Here is a 25,300-nt window from a genome sequence, read left to right on the forward strand (position 1 = left end):
ACAGAAGGATGCAGACTGAGCAGCTCATTATGAGTAAATGATCCCTTAAGTTACTCTGTTCTTTGCTGTTACCAGTCTTCTGTTTTCCTTTCCTACCATGTACTACTGTAAAGCCTCCTATTGAACATTCCAGGAACTTGGAATATGTCCATAATTTCATGTCAACTGCTTCCCAGTGCTAACTTGGGTATTACAATAATGGAACTGAAGCTGCATCATTTTGCAAGGGGAGATATCTGGACAATCATGGTGTCCTTTAACTGCAGCATATGCATATATGGTCCCAAAACTAATTACTCTTCTGGTTTTGTCATATACGCCAGTCAAGAACATTTTCTTTCCTTAGTGGTTTCATTACTTTTCTATAACTTCATAACTTGAGTTCAGATTTTGTGGTCCCTTTGTTCAGGAAAATGCTGTTCACAATGTATTTGAAGTCATCATTTAGATCAGTTGTATCATTCCTAGCCTACTCTTATTTCCTGACTTACTTCCTTTCCTCTGTGCCTCACAGAAAAGCAATTGATGAAGGTTCTTCCTATCAACTTTACTATGTTTGTCCTGTGGGAAGAGTATCAACCAACTTCATGTAAGGATAGATGGTATGCACAGTAGTGCTGATTGCAATAGCAACTGACCCAACTGCATAATGGAACCTGGAAGATTAAAGAACAGGAAACCTTAAGCTTTTCATCACGTGCCCTACTTTCCCTCTGTGTGTGTAATGGGTTTGAAGGACAAGTTCCCGTAGTTTCAGTGAAGGGCTGGTTGTCTAGAGACACTGACTTGTTTTTGTAGCTCACTACCAGCAGTTATACCCTGTTTAGTTATAGTAGCCTACTGGGATAGTGAGTTGCTCAAAAGGCAGTGACTTAGTCCTTCATATAGATTTACACTTCTGTAAAACAAGAGAGCTCAATTTAAAAGAAGTTAAAAATGGTAGCACAGCTGTGAGCAGATTCCACACTTGTTGGTTGTTTTCAACAAATATAAACCAGTTTAATTTCCCAGTATTACTAGATTAGAGAATTCATAATTCTGAGAGAAAGCAGTTGCATATTACTAGTATGTTAGGGTCCTTCAGATGGTTTCTAGACTGAATTATTTAAGCTGCTAAAAAATTTAATCCTAATACAGCACAGTTCCATTTTTTACTAGTTTGAGGCCTTTCTTTAAAGTGTAGCAGACAGTCTTCAGTATCTGTAGGCAGTCTGTTTTAAACAGGTGAAGTCCTAGGATCTTGAAGTACACTGTAAGAATGTTTTTAGGCTGATTAGTGCGGCATAAAATCTGAGTTTCTAATAAAGAACAATGAGCCAAGACAGTGTCAACCCAGGTTACTAATAAAGGCCTGTGAGCCAAGAGATTTAAAATAACAGGAACCTTGAAATGAAGTTTCTAAACTAGCATTGAATAAAGTGACTTCGTGCTCACTACCACTATTCCTTTTTGGGTTGGGAAACAGAGGCTGATAAACACTCTGGAGTTTTGAAATCTAAGATTAGGATGTCTTAGTGATATTGTCTGTAGGGCTTGCCAACTTAGAAAGTGTAGGGTTTTTTTGGTGATTAGGAAATGGAAATGTAGCCAGGACTCTGTTTTTACAGGCTTGGGAAATTCCATGCCTCAAATTGAACCTTACTTACTGGCTTCTCATTTGAAATAGCACTGAGAGAGGGCTTGTCACCTAAATCTTTGAGAATGTATTTCCCTGAACTGCCTGTCCCTAGGCTTTGCTGCTGAAGTTTCATTTCTGATTAAATTAGTTTGGTCTAGACAAGCTTGTTTCTTGTGTTAGACTTCTGGCTATTGACACTTCCTGAGTATAACATGGTCTCTCAGTTGTAAGCAAAAGTCTTTATTTCTTTCTGAATTAGTATCACCAATCTGTGAGTATAATGCTGAGATCCTAGCTTACTGATTCCTTACCACACCAAACAGGTATTGTAAGGAACAAGTGGATGTATTCTTAGTTGAATCTAGAAGTGCTACCTGCTGTTAATACGGTTTTACAGTTAGAATTGGAATTCCCAAAGAATTGTCAGTAGCTTTCAACTTCAGATAGGAGCTCTAGACCTAAATTCGCAGATATTTTATCTTCTAAAGATAATTTACAGGTAAGTAAGTTTGAATAACCAATGTACCAATGAGTAATTTTTTAAGAATAAGAGTTTCTTTAATAGTTATTTCTGAAACAGAAGTGCACGATTCCCATCAAAAGCAAGGTAATGTATGCACTAAATTTGACAGGAAATCTTGATAACACCTAATGTCATGTCTGCATCAAAAGCTAACTGTACTGCTTGGTGGGTGACCTTCCTAGGTGTGTTCAGGGTAAGTAGTGCCAACTTTAACTTAAATTGTTTTCTTTAACATCTGTCTAGCTTCTGTTGCAGGTGGTGGACATGGACCTATCTTCTATTGATGTCACCATCCATTAGTACACACATCCTGCTAAAAATAAATTTAAGAATCAAAATCTTGTATTGTCTGTTGTTTTTGAAAACTTGAAGAGGAGGAATTCTGTAACTACTCATACCAGACCTCTACTATTTTCATCTATATTCTCACAAACATTACTGAGTTTATGCCTGAGATGGCTAAGTATTTATCCAGTGTCATTCCTTTCTCTTGAAGACTAAAATTTTCACATGGTTGTTCCTAAAACTCTCACATTCTTCCAGTGAAATAATTCAAAATTCCCAGTGCAGAAGTTTGGGGGTTGCTTGCATTGAAGCTGCCATTTCCAAAAGGAGAAAGCTGTGAAAACAAGACTTTTTCAGACTTTTGCTTTTGAGCTTACACTGTTGGGTTTACTTGATCAGAAATGAGAAGTGATGAATATAGGACTCATCCTTCACAAGCACAATAAAAAACGTTCACTTTATTAGGTAACAGAGAAGATGTGCTTTATAATTGCACTTAAACCCCTTTAAAATCCCACCTCAAATTTAGGATTATGCTAAGGAGTATTTTTCCTTCAGTTTTGGTAGTTTTAATGTAGCATAAATATTTAAAATCCAGTGTACTGTAGCTCTAGCTGTGATTTCTAGCTAAATATGATTCTGTCTATTAGAAAAAACAGAAATTTTTGCTGAAATATTTTTGTGGAACACTTTTTTTTTTTTTTTCTGAAGCTTTTGAGGGCTAATACCATTCCTGTTTTCTACTACTTTGGTTGTTTCCCCTCTTTGCTTCCTTGTTGTATCTCCCTCCTATCTCCCTGCCCCTCTGCTAGTTTTTGAACAGAAATATTGGTTGGTCTCTTGGTCTCACTGAAGGCTGATGAAAAGAGATTTTTACATTATATAGAAACAAGAAATTGGGTGTACATAAATTGAGACCATGATGGTTCATGTCCATTTGATAAGACTGTCCTGTTATTCTAGGCCTTAAAATATGGCCTTAAAAATGACATGAACAAGAGAAGTACTTGATTTACTGTTCTTTTATGATGCATTGCTTTGCCTCTCCCTCCCACAGACTACTTGATTATAGCATGAATAGTCTCTTACCAAATTTCAAATAAAGGATTTGATAGTTGAAAATCTTACGTGACTTTCAGGTGACTCATGAACAGGTGTGAGTAGATCACAAGACACCTTCTCACCTTCATTTCAACCTTACGGAAAAACGTAGTATTGCTACACTCAGGGTATGCTGGATATCCAGTTTCTTGCTTATGTTTCTATCAACTTACCTCTTTAAATTTGGCAATATCTTGTCACTAGATCCAGAATTTTAGGAAGGAAATGCTACTCTGGGAAACCTGTTTCAGCAGCTTGCATTTAATTAAAACACTTAATGTTATCTTGAATTTCTGATTTTCTAGTTCTGTGAGTAGTATTCAAAATCTTGCACATCTGGTTTTAATTGTGGTTTCTTAGCATGTTGAGAGAACACTATATGTTCAATGCACTTCTATTTCATGACTGAGCTTTTATGGCTCATTATAGCTTAACTTGTTTTCCTGAAGGTTTTAGTTTTGTCTTGGGATTTTACAGATAAACAGCAAGCAATTAGTGGCCTTGACTTTAGCTCTGGATTCAAAAGACTTTTTTTCCTGCTGAGTTCACATGTAGTGGTTTCAAATGCAGACAAAAATGTTAAGCAAACAGTTTAGGGGTGGCAGGGGTATAATGGGTGTTTTATCCTTGGGTTTTGTTTTGCAATACCGGACTGGATTGATACTGTTGCCTTTCACCATGGCCTTCATATTATCACAGGGTGTAGTACTTGCCTTGCTGGCTTTTGTTTTTTCTTTATACCCCTTGTTCTTCCCTAGTACATTTGTATGTCAGCTTTTTTTGTTCAGTGACAGATAACTTAGGGTAATATACTCCATTATGCTTTGTATTTTTTCGAGTCCAGATAATTGGGATTCATTTCTTCATAACGTTGTAGCTGAGCAGGTAAATTATTTTAGTGAGCTTTGGTTGAAGATTGATTTGTATGGTGAGCCCCAGAATGCCTCTTGTTACACAGTTTGCAGCATTGTAGATGATTTACAACTCCATGAATGTGGCAGCAGCACAGTAACTCAAGTTAATCTGGAGTTGAAGCCCAACAGCTAACAGTGCAGTGATTACAAAACGGGTAGCAGGGAGGTATCAGGAAGTGGTCAGTAAGGTTCATCCAAACTCACTAGCACTGTTTTGAGTATTTAAGATCTGATACATGCTTGGTAACAGAAACAGTGGTACAGACAGACCATGTTGTGTGATGTCTTGACATTGTGAACCATTGTATTCATTTCTGTTCAAAATTACAGCTTCAAAAATTGAAGCTGACTTGGCAGTCCTTCAGTTCAGGGAGTATGTGACTTCTACTGAAAGAGATATTTTGAGTCAAGGTAGATGTTCTCGGGCTGAGCAGAACATGACTTTTTGTAATAAAGGAGGGAGAGCCTTCACCACAATTACTTTTTCTGTTTCTAGTGGCCCAGTTTCAAGTCTCTTGCAGTGTTTTTCAGAGAAGTCAATGTAGCTCGTAACCATCAGGAAGGAAACGTAGGCTGAGGATCTCTAATGTGCGTATTCGTTACATTCTAGTGCTCCCCATCCTGCCCTGTACGTAATGGAATGTGATTCAGGAGCAGGCCACTGTGCTTAGATACTTGTTTTGATTGCTTGAAATCCCTTGCTGGTAGGTTGGCTTTGTGTGGCCATTTGAAAGGCTTTGTGTAGTGTAAATGCTTTATTAGAGTTACACAGTCCGGGTCCTTTAGTGAATATTGTCACTGGGGTTGTGTTTCTTTAAAAATGAAAACTAAATTTTGCTGAGCTCAGTAGTTTAGATTATCTACCTGAAGGTGACTGTGGAGAATTATGTGATCACTGAAATAGTCATCTCTCCTTAAGATTAATTGAGTTAGAAGCTAAGGTGAGGGAATGTTTAAAATAAGACATAGGTTGCATCTCTTGTCTGCAGGGAGGTAGGCTTGCTAAGTGTTTTTACAGGTTGCTGACCTTGTCTTTTAGATGTGGTTGCTTTGTTTCCATGAGCACTTTCTTCACTGACAAGGTATAAAGTTGTAGTTTTGTAGAAGTAATTTGCAAGACTAGAGTGGAGAACAGCAGCTCATATGTCAAACACAATAAATCCAATGGTCTGTGCATTTTGTTCCACTGTGTTGTCCCCTTTTTGTGCGAATAATGCTTATTTGACCCGTTTTCATAGCAAACTTTAAAACTCTCTGTACATGAGCAATAAACATACCTCTTTCAAATAGTGGCTTATTGACTGCAGCCTCTGATACCATAGCATAGTTACTCAGTTTGTACCTGGAAGAATGTTGGACTTCACAGCTCAGTGTTGTCATCCAGAGCAGCAGAAACACTTGAAGGATTCCACCTTTAATTGGCTTACCAGACATTTGAATATAAATCCTGGCTTTTCTAACAGATTGAACAGGTTGTAGGTTATACTTTGCTCATCCTTGTAAAGTAAAGATAACCTTTTCTTGCAATTCATCACATTTTAAAGCATTGTTTGTCATTGCAGATAGTCTGGTTTTGAAACAAGGTAATAAAAATATTACTTTTTTTTTTTTTATCCATCTCACCCTTATTATTTGTGAAGGGTGGGGTTTTTTTAGCTTTCAGTCTGCAACTTACCCATTACTTTTTATTTGAAAGGAGGAAAAAAGTACCTATGTACAAGATACTGCAAGATACCAGGTACTTTAATACCCTTGAGGTGCCTTTTGAATTCCTCATTATAAGAATACTGAGAGAAGATACTGGTCTTGCCTAGGTAGGCCTTGCTGTTGTTTGTGAGACTTTTAGCCAGAATGTCCCTAGCCATTTCCAGCCAAAAATTTCATACTGTTAACCAAAATGAATGGATGTATTTGTGTAATCCTCAGAAGAACAAGTTTTGCAGGTATGTAAAACGTTGCGCAAACATCTGAGATGATGGGAAATCGTAAAGGGAATAATCAGTGCTCTAATTTGAACTTAAGTTTTTTAAAGGACAGCTGTAGATTTGCAAGTGACTTTTCTCTAGTGCATTCTGCAGTAGATACTTGATTTGATCAGGTATTTGCTGGAAGAAAAAGAAAACCTGGATGTAAGAAATTGATAGGAAATACTGAAACTGTAGCGCCTATTTACATCAGTAGTAGCAGTGAGGTTTTTCAAATTCAAACTACCTTTTCTGCAAGCCTTGTTACTGTCTAAATTTTTTTTTAAATCTGATGTTTGTGTTGCTGGACTTAGTAAATTTAAAGATTTTTTTTTTTAATCTGTATTTTGAATACAAATTCAGCAGAACTGTAAACCCTGCCTGTATACCTCCCGCAGTTAAAAGCTTGCTATTGGAATTTGTTGAAGCAGCTGTAAACTCTAAATAGGAACATAAGACCACACTGAATGACAGTTAGTTTGGGAGTTACTAAGGAAACATTTATAATCTAGTTTCAAAAAACCCCCAGTGTTATGGATGGAAGGGAAGGGTATTTGAAAGTTCTGCTCCACAGTTTGAGATGATGTATGTAAAAAAGCTGAATTAAAATACGTTGCTTTAGTTAATGTCTTCTGGGAGTTTCATTTAACAGGAAAATAAGCCCATGTGTATTTCATGATAATTGCAGTTGACTCAAAAGCTGTGCTCCTTAGAGTTCTCTTTAAATAGTTTCCAAATTAAAGCCTGTGTTGTTAGGCTGATACTCAAAAATTGTTTTAGAACTTCTACAGTTTTAAACTTTATTTAATTTTTTCTGCTATCGCTAAGATCTAGAAACTTTATTATAAACAAGGGTTTTTTTTTCTAATGAGCTTCAATATGTAGTTAACAGGAAGCACCATGCTCATGTTACACTTTACTGTGACCTATAAGAGTGTATTTTTTTGCTGGATTTCTGATCGTGGTGTGCATGGTTGGTTGGAAGAGCTCATGAAAATTGCTTCTAGAAATCTTTGACAGAAGAAAGAAGAGAAATTACTAGAACATCAGCTTGCTTTTTCTCTCAGCCTTGCTGAAACAACAGAAAACAGATTTTATTCTGTGGCAGGCTTCTGATGTTTTCACTAAAAACCACTCCAGTGTTACACAGAAGAAGCAATTTGTATAAAATATGATGTAAAACAGCAGCACTCATACTATTGTGGACAGAGCTTGTACCTTTTTGGAGAATTTGGATGTACACAGCAAGGAAACAGTCTTCAGGTGGACAGCAAGTAGCTGTGAGATGGCATTGAAAGAAAATGTGCATCCAGTAACTATAGATCTTGGGCAGAGTACTCATATTTACCCCTGTTCTCATAGCTACATAGGAAAATACTTCATCAGCTTTTGTAGTGGTCTGAGGCAGCAAGTATTTTCAGAACCTGTTAATGAAATAATGTATGACCTTTTGTTATGTTGTATTTTAACATCAGCGTAAGGGAAAGTAAAAATTTGTAAATTTGTGCAAACTAACAAGTAAGAATAGGTGCTATCTTTATGACAAAAACCTGCTTGCATTAAAAAAAAAATAGGAGTGAAATACTCCTGTTTCAGAATCGGCATTTTGTAGTGTGTAAGAACAGTGCACTTTCCATGTGGGCTTTTTTTGGTTGGTTGGTTGGTTTTTTGTTTTTTTTCTTTAAACCCAGAGTTTGAGTTGAAATTTGTCTCCTACTAAGTCCATCAGTTATGGGTAAAATATCACTGGGAATAAGAACATTGAAGAGTGCGTGTGAATCTTGCATGACAGATCAGAATAATTTTTAGTTTTAATAATTTTGTCAAAATTGAGCTCATGAATCAAAATGAAGGAGTTCACAGTTGAACCAAAGCTATTCTGTTTTCCTAGTTTGAATTAATTATGATCTTCTGTAATGGTCCTACTAAACCAGTCACAAGGTGTATTGTGACTTGCGGACAACTTCCATCTCTTCAGCTAAGGCTAAATGTAGAGGGCAGAAATACTCTTCCGTAGGACTCAAAGTGAAACTGAATTTTACAAATCGAAACCATCAAACCACTACAGTTACACTAATGTCTTAGTATAATAAACTTTGGGAATTTACTTCAAAATATCCAGACTTTCAAAATCAGCTAATCCTCATTCCTAAAAAACTTAAGAGAATAGTTGGCTACTTTCTGGTGCAGTAGGTCAAGAGCCTGAGCTGTGAAAAGATGAAAACTGCTAGGGAACGTAATTCATAGCTGGACTGTATTGAAAAATCTAGTTCTTAAAAGCTCTTTCATCTTTCTGTTAAAGCTAGTTGATGAAAGACAGAACTTTGAGTAATGTTTCCTTTCAGCTAGTAGCAACTGTAGTTTAGTTAATACTGGCCTGATTCTGAAAATTAATCTCCAAGATTGATAGCCTTTTTTCCTAGGAATCCAGTCTGGAAAGCTTGCTTCCATACTGAAATACATGATGTGGCTACTCTGAATCAAAAGAAAGGGGAATGGGAGGAGAACTCCAGGACTTTTCACATGATCGTACAGCTGCCTAGCAGAAGTGTTTATTCTTGATTAATTGGAAGCTGAGGTTTATGATCATGTGTATGTTTAGACACATGCCCACTTCTTTTTTTTTTGTTGTTGTTTTGGTTTTTCTTTGGTTGTTTTTTTTCCCCTGGCACCTTATTTCAAAATGTGTTGTGTTAGAAGCTGGATTATTTTCTTTGTAGCTGGACTTCCCTCATTGTGGGGTATGGTACATGTGTCTGCAGAGGGGGGAGAACAGCTTGGAAAGTGTGAGTTGCGGTTGAGGACAATGTTGAAACATTAGGTCTCTGACTGTCCTTTGAAGCTGTATCAGTAGTTATTCTGGGGGCTGTGATGTAAGAGCAGTTGGATGCTGTTTTAGCAGCAGTGAGGAAACAATGTATGCCACAGCTGTTGTGCTTGCTGAGGGTTTGTTTCTTAGCCAGGAAGAAATGGAAGTTGTCACAGGTGTGCTCACCACTACCTGCTAAGTGTGTAAAGTGGTTCTTACACTTCCCTTAAAGCTTTATTCTAAACCAAAGGAATAGCCAGAGTACATTTGCTTTTGCATTCAGACTGAAGCAGTTGTGATGTTTTTCAGTTCTGCCAAAAGTAAAGAATATTGTATTGGTCTAGTTTGGAGTTGGTAAGTTTTTTTCACTGCCAGAGTTTGGAATGCTGTGGACTAAAATTGATGGAAATAAGGAGATGCAGAATGCAGGGAGACAACTCAGGATGATGTATAAGTCCTGTAAATGAACTCTGTTGTCTTGGAATTTCATTTCTATAGTATGACAATCTATCTCTGAGATTAAAAGTGCATTAAGTTGACTTTATTAGAGAGAGAAAAACATTTTTCTAATATTTCTCAGTTACTGCTGGCAGTGATTGGCAGAAGAGGAGAGAGTGAATTGCTGTTCCATGAGGCTTACAGGTATTGTCCGATTTCCTCAGAGACTTGACTATTGTAGTTGTGTTGCCAGTCATATCAGTTCTTTCCTTTGGCAGGGAAACAATCTTAATTATTTAGCTCTTGAAAGTTTGATAAAATTACTTCTGTGAATACCTAAAGAGTGAAGAGGCCCAGAGGAATGCTTCAGTAGCTCTTCTCCCCTCAGTCTGCGGAGCATGGAACCAGCCATAACCTCCAGTGCTCTTTGCCACAATAGTTGGATGACTTAGAAGTCATCAAGGGATATTGGGATATAAAAGGAAGAGTTCGAGGGCATGCACTAGCTGGGAGCTACTGTGAGATGGAGAATTGGACTAACTGGGATAGAGCTAGGATTCTTAAATTCACAGCAGGTTCTTAAATTCTAACTGGATTGGTAATTTAGAAATATATTATGAATTCAAATTTATTATAAAACCCCACAACCTTAGGTACACTAGGGTGATAACCCTATTATCTAATAGAGTACACCACTCCATGAGAAAAAGGAGAAAAATCTGCTGTTACAACTTTTTGAAATTGAAGAAGATCTTCAGAATTTGAAATTAGATAGTGCATATTTAAATGGAAATGTTTGAAACATTTTGTTAGTGTCAAAAAGGAAATTTTGTTACTTGTTTTTCTGCACGTCTGCACTACCAAACTGACTTAACTTACGTTAATACAATGAGGATGTTGTTTTTAAGCAACATAGGTAGGAGAGAAATGTAGTGCAAAGTTTTAGGCTGAGACAAGTATGTTACATTTTGGTTAGTGGAGGAAATAAGGACTCTGATGAGACAAAGTACTGTTAAGAGCATTATCTGGCCGAGGCCTTCTCTCCCTGAATCAAGCTTATTTCTCAGTGCAAAAGAGATTCTCTCTCTCCATAGTTGGGTTTGTTTTCCATGGTGTACACATAATTTTTCAAGAGAGGTGAGAGAGGAAGCTGAGAAGTAGGAGAAACGCCACATACTTTCTAAAATAATTGTAGCTGTTAGTGTAGCTTTTCACCAGAGGGTTGGGATATTAATCAGTATTTTGTGATTTAGAACAAATCTGGAAGTATTTAAAACTATTCGGTGAGTCTCTAATTTAAGTGTAGGCTAGTGTTAACAAATAGATAGAAATCACTGTTAAAGTAAGCTTTTGATCTTCCCGGAAGTTCCCTCTGTGTTTTGGTGGGTTTTTTTTCCCTTTTCCCCCATGCATATAAACCAGATATTTTATGTTGCCCCATAAAGGTGTAGAGAATAAATTTTGTAGTCAGCACATGTGACAGTTTTAAAGCTTGGCTGCAAGCAGAATTTGGGGTAGAAAACATGTTGTGGCTGCTTAGTTATTTACTGCATTGCAAGACAAAGTCAAGGTTTGAAAAAGAGACTTGAAAGTTGGAGATGAGCATTGAGCTTTGAGTTCCACCCTTCAAAAGACCTTTATTTTCAAGTCAGTTTTGAAAATAGGACTTGAACATGTCAAAAACAGCAGGAAAATAATGTGAAGAGGGCTGGAGAATCAAGATTTACATCTGACTGTGGTCCTTGATGTTAAGTAGATGCTTATTGGGCTCTATTTCCTCAAATGTTAGGCTTTTATGACCACCTTCTATTCCTAATTATGTATTTCTTCTTTTGTTTCTCTTCTGTTAGTATCAGACATTCATTTTTCTCCAACCCAAATACTTCATTGGGCAGCAAAGGAGGAAGAGGGATGTCATTGTTTGTTTTTACCACAGTTATTTATGCCTTTAAACAGTTCTCAGATTTTATGTGGAACACTGAGCTCCTTGTAACGTGTTTAAAGACAGAACTGTCATGTTCTCAGTAAATGTGAGCCCTTTGATCCTGAAGAAGGTAGAAGGCAGGAGACAGCAGACGGTGTAACTCCCCCGAGTGTTACACTTGGCAGTGTTTCAAACACACAAAGTTTTGATGTAATTTATTTCTAGGTTGCTACTAGCTACCAGAGTAGGAGGAATGATTCTGCAAAGGCAGTAGATATGAAATCAGTAATTTTCTGCATCACATCCCTATTTGCTATTTGTAATGACCCATCACTTTATTTCTTCTTTTGTGCACTGCCATTTATTCTGCATTCTCCTCAAACCATGGTCACTAAAAGACGAGTGAGAACACTGCATTCATAGAGAATCTCCTTTTTCTTTGTATCTCTCTACTCTGTCTTTGATGCCCTACACATACAGACTCAACAATGAAAGCTGGTGCTTTTCATTGCCCAATATTGTAGAGTATCGAGGTGAAGCCAAGTTTAAATTTGAGGTGTGTTCTAGAAATGTAAATTTTGCCATGTTAAGTTACCTGTTTTCTGATGGAGATAATTAACATCCTTCAGCTGTAGTGGACCATGGACAAAAGGTGATGGCTCATTAGGCCAGCATATTTGATAGATAAATTTAGCGAGCTGTGCCATCATCAGTTTTATTTTGGAGTATTTGTCATCCAGAGGAAATCGGGGGTTTGTTAAACTGATACTCATTGCACAGCTTCCAGACATGTCTGCTCATTCCTACTCATCTACGATTCCATAATAACCAGTGTAAGTGAGACATGCTGGATGAGTGCCAGTAAATCATGGTTTCCTTTTCCCTCATTTTCTGTCTTCTGCCCTGGGAAATCTGTTGTGGCAATTTTTGTTGCTGCTGTTATTTTTTAAAATGGTGGAGCATTAAACAATCTTTAGTTCTAGATTATTTAAATCTAGGAGCTGTACTACTGTAATTAGTATTTTATACAGTGACTGTTAAAACAATTTAGCATGCCATCTTAAAAGCCAGGCATTTCTTGTGTTTGTTGTCACAGGTCATGTGAATAGAGTGCCTTTTCCAGTAGAGAACCACATCATTTGGCATAGGATGATATTAGGTGCAACCTCTGTAGAGAGAATTAAATTCTATCTGCATGTATACCTATTGTTTGCTCTCTTGGTGATAACACAACTACTGTGCTTAGCTTATCTGAAGATATTGGAATGGAAAGTCCCTATTTATAATATTCTTATCTGTGGAAGAAATCAAGCATTGTTGTTCAAGTAGTATTATCTCAAAGACTTTTTATGCTCAGGCTGAAAGATTGTGGAATAAAGCAGTGATGCAGGTGGAAACCCAAAGCAGATAATACAGTCACTACACACAGGTTTGTTTTTGAGAACCTGCCTGAACTTTTTCAGACAACACATTCTTCTCAAGAACCAGTAATTTCTGGTTTTCTGGATTTCTTCCTGTGCAGTAGTGCTGTCTTAGAGCACAGCAGCAAGAAATTTGACATGACTAGGCTATCCGCCGGACAGTAGTCTTTAAAATTTCCTGGCTAGCTTCTCACCTGCAGTTTATATGGATTGTTAATGCATTCCCTTGCTGCGGTGCCTGTAAGTTGAAGTAATCCTAATGTCAATGAAAATGTAATGGGCAGTTACTTCTGCAGCTGTTTTGTACCCATGTTTGTTCTCAGCATTTCTAGAAAGGAGCACCTTGAAACTTCTTTATATTCTGGCTGATTAGCGTCTTCTGCTTTATGCAAAGAGAAGAATCCAGGCCAGTTTTCTGGAACACAAAGATCTTCCTTTTTTGCCAACCCACCCACTGGTAGAGCTGTTACGCTTTGTGTTTAGTCCTTGAGTTCTAGAAGGATTCTGCTTTAGTGTTTGGCTAATCAATGTTACTAGTATTGGATCATGCAGCTGCTTTTAAGCCAGTTGAAAATGATTGTATTGATCCATATGTAAATGACAAAATTATTATTAGCTTTTTTTTTTCAAATCTAACAGCTCAAGATAAAAAAGATTCATGTCACTGCTGACTGGATCATCTAATTTATTCCATTTATGTCCTCAACACTCTATGTGTGCATGTACAGCTCGGCAAATATCCTAGCCCCAAATCCTTGTACCCATACAGAATAGCAGCCACTGTAGTCAGTGGAAAATGAATGTTACCATACATCATGATAAGAAAAAATTGTACATGCTTAATGGCAGCTGTAGGTTTCAACCTTGTGTTTCTGTTAAACAGTAAGCAATAATTCTTAGGCTTCTGAGGGTAAATCCATATGTGGGCTATAAAATAATCTTGGTCACTTGAAATTCAGGTTTGGATTTACCTGAAAGTATTCATTGTCTTCTGGAGTCTGAATGGCTAACATTCAGTTAGGTATATAACTAAAAGAGCAAAAGAGTTTACGGAAGCTACTCTTAAAAATACCAAAAGTAATAAAGACTGAGGTTCATAATGTTTTTACAATCTTCAGTTATAAAATGGTGAGCACAAACTCCAGATTTGTATCTTTCAATGTAATTAATAAAGGCATAGCATTTAAATATATACTTTCTAATTTAAGAAATCACAATTGTATTATGTGATTTAAGGTCTAGGACTTTAGGTCTAGAAATTTGTTTTCTGTATGTGAGCCAGTGCCCAGGTTTCAGCAGGAGGAGGTTGCTAGAAGATACTGAATTCCATTAGAGGTCTAATAAAAACAAAGCTACTTGTGAAAAACATACACGCACAGACAAACTGTTGTGAGGGTCAGCAAGCAGGCTTTTAGTGCTGCAGTGGGAGGGAGGGATACTGTGCAATTCTGGGAATGCTGTGAGGTTCAGAGTCTCACTGAAATAATTTCCTCAGGAAACATGTTTTTCATGTCCCTCAAAATGTTTAAGTGCAGACAAGCTTTCTCTTATACTGCTGCATACAGACTTGTTAAAGCATGCTGCTCAATTTTTCATGGCACGTGTGTGATTAGCAATGCCTTTTCTTCCAACATTGGAATACCTAGCATGCTTTTATGTAATGTCACACAGCTTTTGCCATGTTGCTCAGTGAACTTGCTCCTCCAAACTTCAGTTCATTTGGAAACATAATGAAATATGTCCTACACAGTTGCAGCTTTCCACCTACACATGAATGACTGTGTGAATGGGCTTTTTTCTGGTTTTATTTGGTCCTGTTGTCTTGACTCTTATTGATAACGTAGCTATGAGCAAGTCACTTTCCCTGAATAGTGGCAAAACCATGATTTTGTTCTTTCTAGCTTTGAAAGGGGGGACAGATGTGTCCTCTCTGTACCATCAGCAGGTGGTGCAGAGAGGACCCTCTTAGCAGAGGTTCCTCTTGCTATGCTATTGCACCATCAAAGATGTGCTAGAGATGGCTGGGAGTCACTGAGGGACTCGTTTGGGGTGCTCAGCCCTTCAACTTGTGGTGCCTGGTTAGCTTGGGGTTGAGGGGTGTCAGTAGAAAAACTACCTTTTACTTTACAAGGCAGGCCCTTTCAAAAAATTCAAAAATTCAGAATTCATGGTGACTTGTATGGTTACTCTTTAAGATGGTATCTTAAGTTGGGGTGCAAGTTTTTATATTTTATTGTAAATCATGGCCAAATAAATAATTTACCGTGTGTGTGCCTTCAGTTTAGTGCTGTTTGTTGTCATGTTTCCCACCCTACATGGGGGAAATGCCCATTTCATGACATTGCACTGCAGAGTGACAGAAAATGGCACACCCAGGCCTAATACTCGATTCTTCTACCTTATGGCAGGCTGGAAACACACCCAGAGGGCATTTGTGTAGTTCTTAATAAACACACACTCTAGCCTGCTGCAAATCTTGTCCAGTGCATCAGAAATCTTAAAACAGGTCCTGGCAGGCAGGTTTTTCTCTGCCAGCCAGTCAGTCCATCTCTTTCCTGAACGTCAGCTGCAAATTCAGACCTGCTGGTTTAGTTTCTCTTGATGGAAGCCTCAGTCATCAGTACACCCATGTGGGGTAGTTTATTTTTATTTTTCTTTCAAACTTCACATTTACAAAAGATCTGGAAGCATAAGTCTATGGACAGCCAGCTTTAAAGGTTTATTGAGCAAGTAGCAATAGACAATTAATAAAAGAGTTCCTAAATTGCTCTACTAGCTGTGTGTACTGGATTTGTATTCAGTTCAGTTTGCCACCATAGTAAACTCTTCCCTGCAGTGAGAGTGCTGTTTCAATTGCTACTTCAGGTCTTGTTTTCTGAGGGAATTTGAAGCAGCTCACCAGTGAAACGAGATAGAAGCCATTATTTTGCAATTTGGACATCAAATCTGCTAAAACTGTGCTTTTTGTAAGGAAAACCAACTTTTTAAAAGAGAGGTTGTACAGGTTCTTCTTTTAGGCTGTACAAATGGAAGTAGAGCCTGAAGTTTTCTCTAGAACCTTGGTACAAATTTAGAGCAGTATCAAATTTATGAGAGTGAATTTAGTGTGAGTAAGAGAGAAGATTGGAGCATCTGTCATACAAGAAACTCAGGGTAATGTACTTGAGTTGAGTTTGTACTTGAAAATATACCTAAGTGACTTGCACTCTGACATGCAAGAAGCGCATGGCAAAAAAGGGAATTTACTTGATTTACTATTTTGTATAATACATTTCTTTTAACACTATGTAAATATGAAGAAGGAAGGAATTTTTTACATTATTTGCTTTTTTCCCCCCAGTAACAAGTCTTCTGAATCATGAAGTCATGATTGCTTATGATTGCATTTGCAAATATCTTAGTAGTAAATTACTGTAAAAACATTTAACTTACTATGTTTGCCTCATGACCTCATCTTCCAAGGTAATTTCATCCACAACTGGATAGGAATACAGACATACAAAATGGAAAACCCCACAGATACTCGTAGAGCTTTTATATAAACCAGGATAATGCTTTTGGAGATCATTTTAATGAACTGTAGATGGCTTGAAGGGATTAAAGAAGCTTTAAAAAGCTAAGAGAGATTGAAATTATGTCACAGCACCAAGACTGACGAGTTCAAGAAGTGTTTGGACAATACTCTCAGGCACATGGTGTGATTCTTGGGGTTGGTGCTGTGCAGGGGCAGGAGTTGGACTCAGTGATCCTTTCTCTGGGTCCCTTCCAACTCAGCATATTCTGTGATTGCTAACCTCTGATACATGTTTTATCAGTAGATCATGGACAGATGTGCATTAGTGGGGTTATTGCAATCTGTAGGCTTTTGGGAGCAAAATAGTTCATAATGGGAAACAAAAGTTGAGAAAAACGCTGCATATGTCTTTCCTTGTTCTTTTTAATGTTGTTTACTTGTTCTGTATTCTGCTTTCTCTCTAAACTTTTTTTTCCTCTGGTTGCTCATAATTTCTTCCCTGACAACCTCTCTTTACATCTTTTTTATTATAAAATAGAACCAGCTATTTGAGCAATTTGGAATTGGGTAAATAATTTAAAAACATGTGGGTGTGCCAAATTTGCTGCCTGAAATTGGTTAATTGATAAGGGACTTTTTCATTGTGAATTTTTCTTGGAATTGTTCTGTGTTCTCTATTGGTATCACTTTGCTAAGGCAAATTTTTCTCGTCATAATATTTTAATACTAAAGCTTGAGGGTAAGCACTTTTTCTAAAAGCACTCTTTTCTATAATTTTTTAAATTATAGAATTTGTTTCTATGTGCATTTTTGGAAAATTTAGATTATGATTCTTTCTTGTTGGTCATGGAAGAGGTGCAGTTGTTTGCTTTCTTCGTGCATAGTAGAGTTTTCACTGGAGATACTGCCACAGGGCATATGAGGGGCAAGTAAATCAGAATATCTACTGCTTCTATGTAGTTCTCCTTTCCAGCCTTACCTTTCTTATGCTTACATCCCCATTGCTGAACACTGCATTTGAAGTATCTATTTCCCATGAAATGAGAGAAAAACACAAAAATCACCATGCTGCATATCAACAATTAGTCTTAAAGGATTATTCCCATTAGTCATGTAAACTATAGTTTCAGTTATCAATTGACACTGAGCATATTCATTTACCATTAAGCAAATCAGGCTTGTGAATGCTTATCTTTGAGCTGTAACTTAATGCTCCTCTTGAGAATCCATGTATGTAAAATGGATGGTTCAACCTACTTAATGAAACTGTGAGAATGAGCTGACAAATGTAGTATGAAACTGTCTGGCTGATAAAAGTCATTAGAATATAAACATACTGGATGGCCCATGGCATTTCTTGACATCTTTTGAGAACTGTTCTTTAAAAATCTTTGAAAACCACACTGTCTTCAAGTAAGAGTCTTCTGAAATTATAAGGTGGCTGTCTTTCACAGCTCTCTCTTTGGATTGGATGTAAATAATTAATGAACTTGGAAAACAAAAGACAGACACGAACCATAAAAAAAAAAGAAGTTGGAAGAGCTTTTTCAAAATGTGCAAGGCCAGTTTTACACAGATAGACCCTACACTGATAGATTATTTAAAGGATAAAGGTCACCAGCGTGGACTCACCTGTAGCAGAAATTTGGGGTCCTATATCTGCATTGCCGTTATTTATCTCACCCTTAATAAAGTTAATACCCAGTCTCAGGTCACTAGAATGCTTTGAATCAAACAATTGTCATTATCTTTCTTGCCTGTAGGTTATCACTGAGGGGTTCTACACTGCAGTTGCAACAGTGATACATGTTACCCTCCTTTAAGTTCTCTGCTGCTTGGATTAGACTGCTACTAGTGCTTAACCTTGCTACAATAAAACTAGAGTTTGTGCTTCTACATTATGTAGCTCTGTCTTTGACAAAAAAAAAAAGGTATCTGAGACATCTGGCTAACCTGGCTAGCAATAAATAAAATCCCTTCCAAGTGACCTGCAGTGTTAACTTTAGTTCTCAGATTCATTTTCATCTTCAACATAAGTATAGGTAGTCTTGGCTTTACAGCAGTTTTATACTTTAAGATGCCCTTTTGTGTCTGCTAAGTAATGAACTTCACAGTCCACGTTTTTGTGATTCAACACTTACAGCACTAGATTGAGAAAGGTGAGTTGCACATGTGAAATCTGAAGTTGGAACTGAGACTGTTGTAATGACCTACAGGCAAGGGATGCGTGAAATGAGGAATGTATGTCTGACACACACAATTTTTACAGTTCAGCTGCTAGATACAGTAAATATTTGAGCCTCAACACTTTACACAACTGTTTTTAAATGCATTGCTAAAGGCATGCCTTTTTAATAGACCGTCAAAAATTTTCGTTCATAGATTCCTTTAAAATTAAACAGATAGCCTTTAATTTGAATTTCCTATCTATCATTCATGAATAGATGAAACTTCAAGAAGCTCTGTATAAGCCTCCGGCCATTTGATTTTTTTTTCATTTTCTTATTTTCAAAACTGTTCTGCTTTATCCCTTGTGTGTCTGTATAGAGTAGCAACTTGAGTATTTGAGCACAATTGCTCAGAATTGTTCAAGTACTTGATTACTTATCATCAGAAGTTCTCCAAAGCTTCATTCTGTTAACCAGTGTTTGAAACTTAAGAATTCAGTGTAATTTAAGCATCTCTTGGAAGTGTGTAGCATTGAGTTTATTATAATGGCTAAATTTTCAATTGTGTAAAAATAGTGTATCAGATATTAAAACACAAGGAAACCAAATTTAATCTCAAGTAGGCATCTTTCATTTGAGCTGCTGCTCCTATTTGCCATCCTGGAATGCTTTAAATTAAATCATAGTCCCGTAGAGACTGTCTAATTAAATTAAAGTCTTTATGCAGTAATTTATTTTATAAATTAAAATTCATCACCCTGGACCTTATATGATTGAGTGGAGATAAATATAATCTAAATCAGCCTAATACTATCCCTGCTAATTAAGCTTAATCATGGAACCATCAATGTTGGAAGAGACCTTCAAGACCATCCAGCCCAAATGCCCACCCCACACTCAACCACATCACCCACTACCAGATCCAGATGCCTCTTAAATGCCTCCAGGGATGGTGACTCCACCACTTCCCTGCAGGCTTGCAAGTTCTTTTTCTTCTACTTTGCCAAACATTGAGCAACTTCTTGACAACACAGTCTTCAACAAGAAGTCTGAGAAGTTGATAATTTTTAAAAAATCTTAAAGAATTACCTTTCAGGTTAAGTAATTTATGTTCTTTCTCAAATTATGAAATGGGGAAATGCTTTCTGAGGAGACATGCATTTTGATATACTAATGAAAATCAACCTGAATGTAATGAAATTACGAGCGTTTGGAAAAATCTTACTCTAAATATGCTCATCAGAGACTACCTTAAATATTGCTAACTTCTTTGAAGATCTCTGCTAGTGAGTTTTCCAGCTTGGGCTAAAGAAGACTTCTGCAATTGCAGCCATGTGCAGTTGTTCTCTAGGCTGACTATGAGCTGCTTGGCCACTTGCTCTCTATGATGTGGGAGCAAAATTCTTCCCATGGGTGGGTTGTACTGTCCATGGCTCCCATGAGTCTAAGTAATGGGGAGGTATCAGCTGATGAGTTTGAATGCAAAACTTAGACAAGTTCTTATGGAACTTGGCGCCAGAGGCTGTGGAGATGAAAAAGGGGTCCAGGACTAGACATTACAGTAAATAATGGAATTAGGAGATTCAGAAGTTACTGAAGAATAAATTGTGTTTTGTGATAGTGAAGCTTGCCATCAGAAAACCTCTGAGAATATTAGTAAATCTATGAACAGAATAATGCATATAGTAAGTCATGCATGAGGGAGTGCATAGAACAAAAAGGAACAAACAAAGGAGTCGCTAGGTAGTTTCTGAAGCAATGAGAAGCTATTGGTTCAGTGCTATTTACTTAGTTGAAAACGTGGCAATACCAGATGCAAAACAGATATTAACATATCTAAAGAGTTGAAGCTTTCTTCCAGAAATCTATTTTCAAGGAAGTAGGCAGTGTGCAATGGAAGGTTAGCCAAGCCAGTCCTTTCCTAAGCTTGTCTACCTTGTGTGTGAAGCTTATGGATGTTGGTTCAGTCTCTTAAATTAAAGTTATTTCAGGGTTTATTTATCCTAAACACTAATAAATAGGTTGAGCTTTTAATTGTACTGCTGATCAATGTGAGCCATGCCAAATTTTAAAGGCAGCACAAAATTTAACCCTGCTCCTCTATTTTCCACAGTGATAGTGAGGCTTGTCTAAATCCTATAAATCTAGTTGTCAGTCTTCCTTGCAGAAAAATACCCAGACTGCGTGAGGCATGTGATTTTAACAAGATAGAGTCTATAAACAAATACTGTGGTTCTGAACTTCAGAATCAAGATATCAGGCTATCACATGACATTTGGTTTCATCTGAACCTTTGAAGATTTCTAGTAGTTTTCTGCGCCATTGGACACAGTGCAGGAGAAGCCTTTGCTCTGTGACGCAGCTCTGCCATCTGTACCTGAAACTGGAAGGCTGGAAAGTCAGAGATCTCAGTTTTAAATACTGTGTACATACAGGCCATGGATGCTGATGTACACACATGCCCTCAACACCTTAAAAGCCTTTTAAGCCTTTTGGGTTTTATTTTTTCTGTACTGAAGTATTCTTTTCCACCTTACCTTTCTGTAGCTAACAAGGGTGCAGATTAAATATTTCTCTTTTCAGCAAGCCTTTTATTCTTGCTTTGCTATACATTTTCTGCACAGTATTTTGGTGCATTCCTTAGCCTCAGTTACCGGATGAAGGTTTAAAAGTCATATCAATGTTGTAAAGGGAAAGCATATCCATGAAGTTTCAAGCTCTTTGTCTGTACCACCTTCCTATTGCAGAGACTCTATAAAGATCTATTTTAGTTGGAAGGGAATATATTCTCTGCAGTGCACAGCCTGTTTGACCTGCCCACATTTTTTTTATTTATGATGTCTGTAGTGTCTGATCAAAAAATATTTGGCTTTTTTGCCTGGTGCTTATTTAATAGATAATTGCTGTTAATCTAGATGCTGAATCAGTACGTTGTTAGCATTGCTTTCACAAAATATCCATCTACACTGTCGAATAATGGACACTGTAGTAATCTGTGGGAGTCTAATGAGCAGAGTAAGTTCTTCTAATTACCTCATAAACCTGCTTTTATGACTGGAAGTACAAAAAAATATTGCCTGAAAGTAGTGTTAAGCCAGTAGCTTAAGCCACTGGAGAAATTGAAGAGACTTTAATTCCATACACCAGGTTTCCCATATATCCCAAGAGTGAGGTTCTCCATAGGTAGGAAGAAATGCAAATTATGCTCAGTGTAACAAAAGGAAGCATCATACTTCCATCTGTCCTTGATTCTTTGAAGTAAAGAGCTCAAGTCTTGCCTTGTTTATAAGGGGTAATTTGAAATTTATCTTGAAATGAGCATAGTGAAAAGGAAATTGAAGTTCCATAAGGATTTCCACAGTTAAAAGTGTCAAAAATAGGATTGAATTGTTTCTTGGTTGTATAACATCCACCATTTCTAAAGGAGCAACGATACTAGAAATAACACTTGGATATCCCAATTCCCGCTCCTCTGCTTTAAGTCACACAAATACACACACTGAGGAAAAAGTTGTAAGTACCTGTGCATGCTATTATGATAAAATAGGAAAGGCTGTACATACAGTGAGTGTGGTTGATGATGAGTACTTAATGTTTGTATTCCAGCAGTCCAGGACTACTTTGGTAATGCCAGGACTATAATAACAGCTTTTAAAATACACAGGCAAACCCTTTCAGAAGAGACTAGTGGTTTTAAATAGAATCAAACTGTGAACAGCAGCTGCCTTGAAAATACCTCAAAACTGCTGAGTCACTGTACTTGAAAATCAGCTCTTTTGAACTTGCACACCAGTCATAAAAACTGGACATCTCTTGTGAGTGATTTCTAGAATGTTTTCAGGAGTGTCATGGGAAATGAGATGCTCTGGATGGGTGAATATTTTTTCTGCTTGTGGGGGAGGATTGCTGTGACCATCTAACCTGAAGTTTCTGATCTCACATATGCAAAATTGGATTAAAATTGCATTCTGTACCTTATACTGCATCAATATAACCAGCTATAAAACCTTACCTCTTTTTTTTTAAATTTATTTACTCTAATTTTGCAGTAAAAACTTTGAACAAATTTTCTCAGAGTTCCATATTTCTGAGAAGGCATAAGGAACAAATTTTGACTCCCAAGAGTGCATTCTGCCAGACATGTTGGTGAGAGGAAGATCACTGTTTTATGTGGGAGACAGAATTTATGAGAAAATTTTCCATAGTGAAAAAAGGAACATACTGTTAGTAGTATTGATCAAGCTGATAGTCACTAGGCAACAAGTCCCAGGCAGAATTTATATGGAAAATACTGGATGTCAGAAATGCAGTGTTGTTATGGAAATGATTTATTATCAGCTAAAGGGAACTTTAAGGGAGTCAAACAACTGACAGTCTAATATAAGGCACATTTCAGGTTTTGGAGTAAAGTCTAGCAAGAATATCGCTGCTAAGTCTGTCACTAAGTGACTGTGTATTTGCCTAGCTTCAGGCTTCAAGCTTATGAAGGGATACTGATTGACAGAGAATAAACTTGGACAGGATTCAGCTCTTTACAAGAACTAACTGCAGGAGGGATTTTATAGTTAATGTCTTTTATGAATTTTAGGCCTGTTCAGTGTATTGATTCTGGTTACAGTCCTTCTCATCCTCTTCAGTACAGCAGGACATCTTTCACAGTGGAGGCCAGGTCTCCTAGCTTCTTCAAAATTCTCATTGCCCGGTCATCAATCTCCAGGCAGCCTGCTTCTGAAAATAGGGATTCTGGTTGACTAGTATTCTGTATAGCGCCAAAATATTTGTTTTAGTAAACAATGAAACCTGAGTCTGGTCTTTTCCTCTGGCATTAAAATCTATTCCATAAAATAATAGTCAGGGGTCTCTGCAACCCGGACTAAAATGCACAGTGGGAATGCCTGTGATTGGCCTTTTATGTGCTGGCAAAAGATGACATGCCTTGCACAGAGTCCACTCACTAAGGTGTCTGGATGCTGCTGTGAAATCAGATATGAAACAGTAAAATATTTGTGACCTTTGGGCATAACTATAGGGATGCAATGTCAGGAGACAGACCTTCCTTTCCACAGCCGTGTCCTGAAATCACTTGCACCAAAGAGAATATTTTGGATGAATGTGAGTAAGTGATGGTTTTCATAGAACCAAAGGACTCACAGTTGTAGGACTCCTTTGGCCATCTGTATCCTAAAAGGAATGCTGCTTTGCCCCGTGTACTGTACCAGTTCCACTGACTGGGCATTTGTAGTACTTTAACTCATAAGAATCTGCATGTAATACTTGATTTTGAAATATAAATGATACCAAGGAATTGATGGTCCTATTTCAGGGACACTCCTTTCTTCTATGTAAAGATTTTTTTTTTTTTAGTTACCCATTACCTTCTCATTAAGAATTTAAGGTATCTCATGGTTCTCTTACTGCCCTTGGTAAGAAGGTCATGCTGCTGCTAGTAGTTGCAAACTTTTTTTTTTTAATGTGTTGGACCTTGTGCAATAGTCATGATCATGTCCCAGTTACACAACATTTTTTACTACATTTTTCTACTCTGTTGGTTCTACTACCAAAAGGTCTTTTCGTTGTTCTTCCTTATTACTCCATGTTATTAACAATATAGTAACATGTTAAAATTATGTTTAGAGCTTGTAAATAAACAGCATGATTGTTACCGCTTACAGACATTTGCACGGTGTTTTCCTACTTGCTGGAACTTTCAGGTGTTTATATTTGTCAGTGTTGCAAGATAGTGTAGAATTTTTCCCCACAGTTATTTCAAAGTGCTTATAATCATGACATTTTGGTTATCCATGGGCTGATTATCCAAGTTGTTGATTACCTATGTGTGTTATTTCCAGCCATTCTCAGGCTGCAGCAAAACCTGCAGCCACACTAGAAAGCATCTGCATTTGATGTGTTGTGAATTGTATTTTTTCAAGAAGCACTGCTTTGCCTGCTACTGCTTAGTTTCTTCTGCTTTCCACAGTTTCCAAGTATTTGAAATTTAAATTTTCTGTGAATTGTACCTTAATCTTCTTAGATTTTGGAATAACTGTTTTCATTGTATAAAAGCTGGTGTTCTTCTCCATAATGTCTCATGTTTTTAATAGGTGACCACTAACTATATTCTAGTACACTGATTTACAATGTTAAACTTCATTTATATAATGTTGTTTCAAGTGAAAAGTGCCTTATAATCATTACATATATCAATTGTGAGTGGTTTGACCTGTATTCCAACACAATATGAAATCCTGTGTTCACAATTCAAAAAGTTTCTGAAATCCCAGGGTTGAATCCCTAAATGTACTGAGGAAATATGTCTTTTATTATAAAAGGTAATACAAAATACTTGTCATTGGTCAGCTTGGTGGGGCCAATTAGGCCTGGTTAAGGGCGTATTTGGTTGGTTTTTATTATTTTAGAAGTATGAGATGAAAGCAACTTCTTTGACATCAGTAAGTTTATCCTTCCAGCCTCTGTTATTGATAGTCGAGTATGTGTACCAACTATCCTTAATTACATTTAAAGAATAATCCCATTCTACTAGTTACATTGAAAAAAGCCTATGGTGGGTTTAGCTGGGATTGTCTTCCTTGTTTAGCATTTATGTTCTTAGAGGTCAAAGCG

General features: G+C 37.2%; 1 protein-coding gene across 2 annotated transcripts in view; it reads left to right on the plus strand.

Moving 5' to 3' along the window:
- RPRD1A (regulation of nuclear pre-mRNA domain containing 1A) overlaps positions 1 to 25,300 on the plus strand; it is a 42,761-nt gene that overhangs the window by 12,627 nt on the left and 4,834 nt on the right. Inside the window, exon 7 of one of the 2 annotated variants that reach the window (XM_085052246.1) lies at positions 515 to 2,479. The exons of the other annotated variant lie outside the window; for it this stretch is intronic. Coding sequence (XP_084908372.1) covers positions 515 to 526 — 12 coding nt within the window. The 3' untranslated portion in view covers positions 527 to 2,479. Of the gene's footprint in view, positions 1 to 514; positions 2,480 to 25,300 lie in introns of those variants that run through there. 2 annotated transcript variants of the gene reach the window in all.

Source organism: Lichenostomus cassidix, chromosome 2, assembly GCF_008360975.1.
Source record: "Lichenostomus cassidix isolate B80296 chromosome 2, HeHo_3.0, whole genome shotgun sequence".
NCBI classification, from domain to species: Eukaryota; Metazoa; Chordata; class Aves; order Passeriformes; family Meliphagidae; genus Lichenostomus; species Lichenostomus cassidix.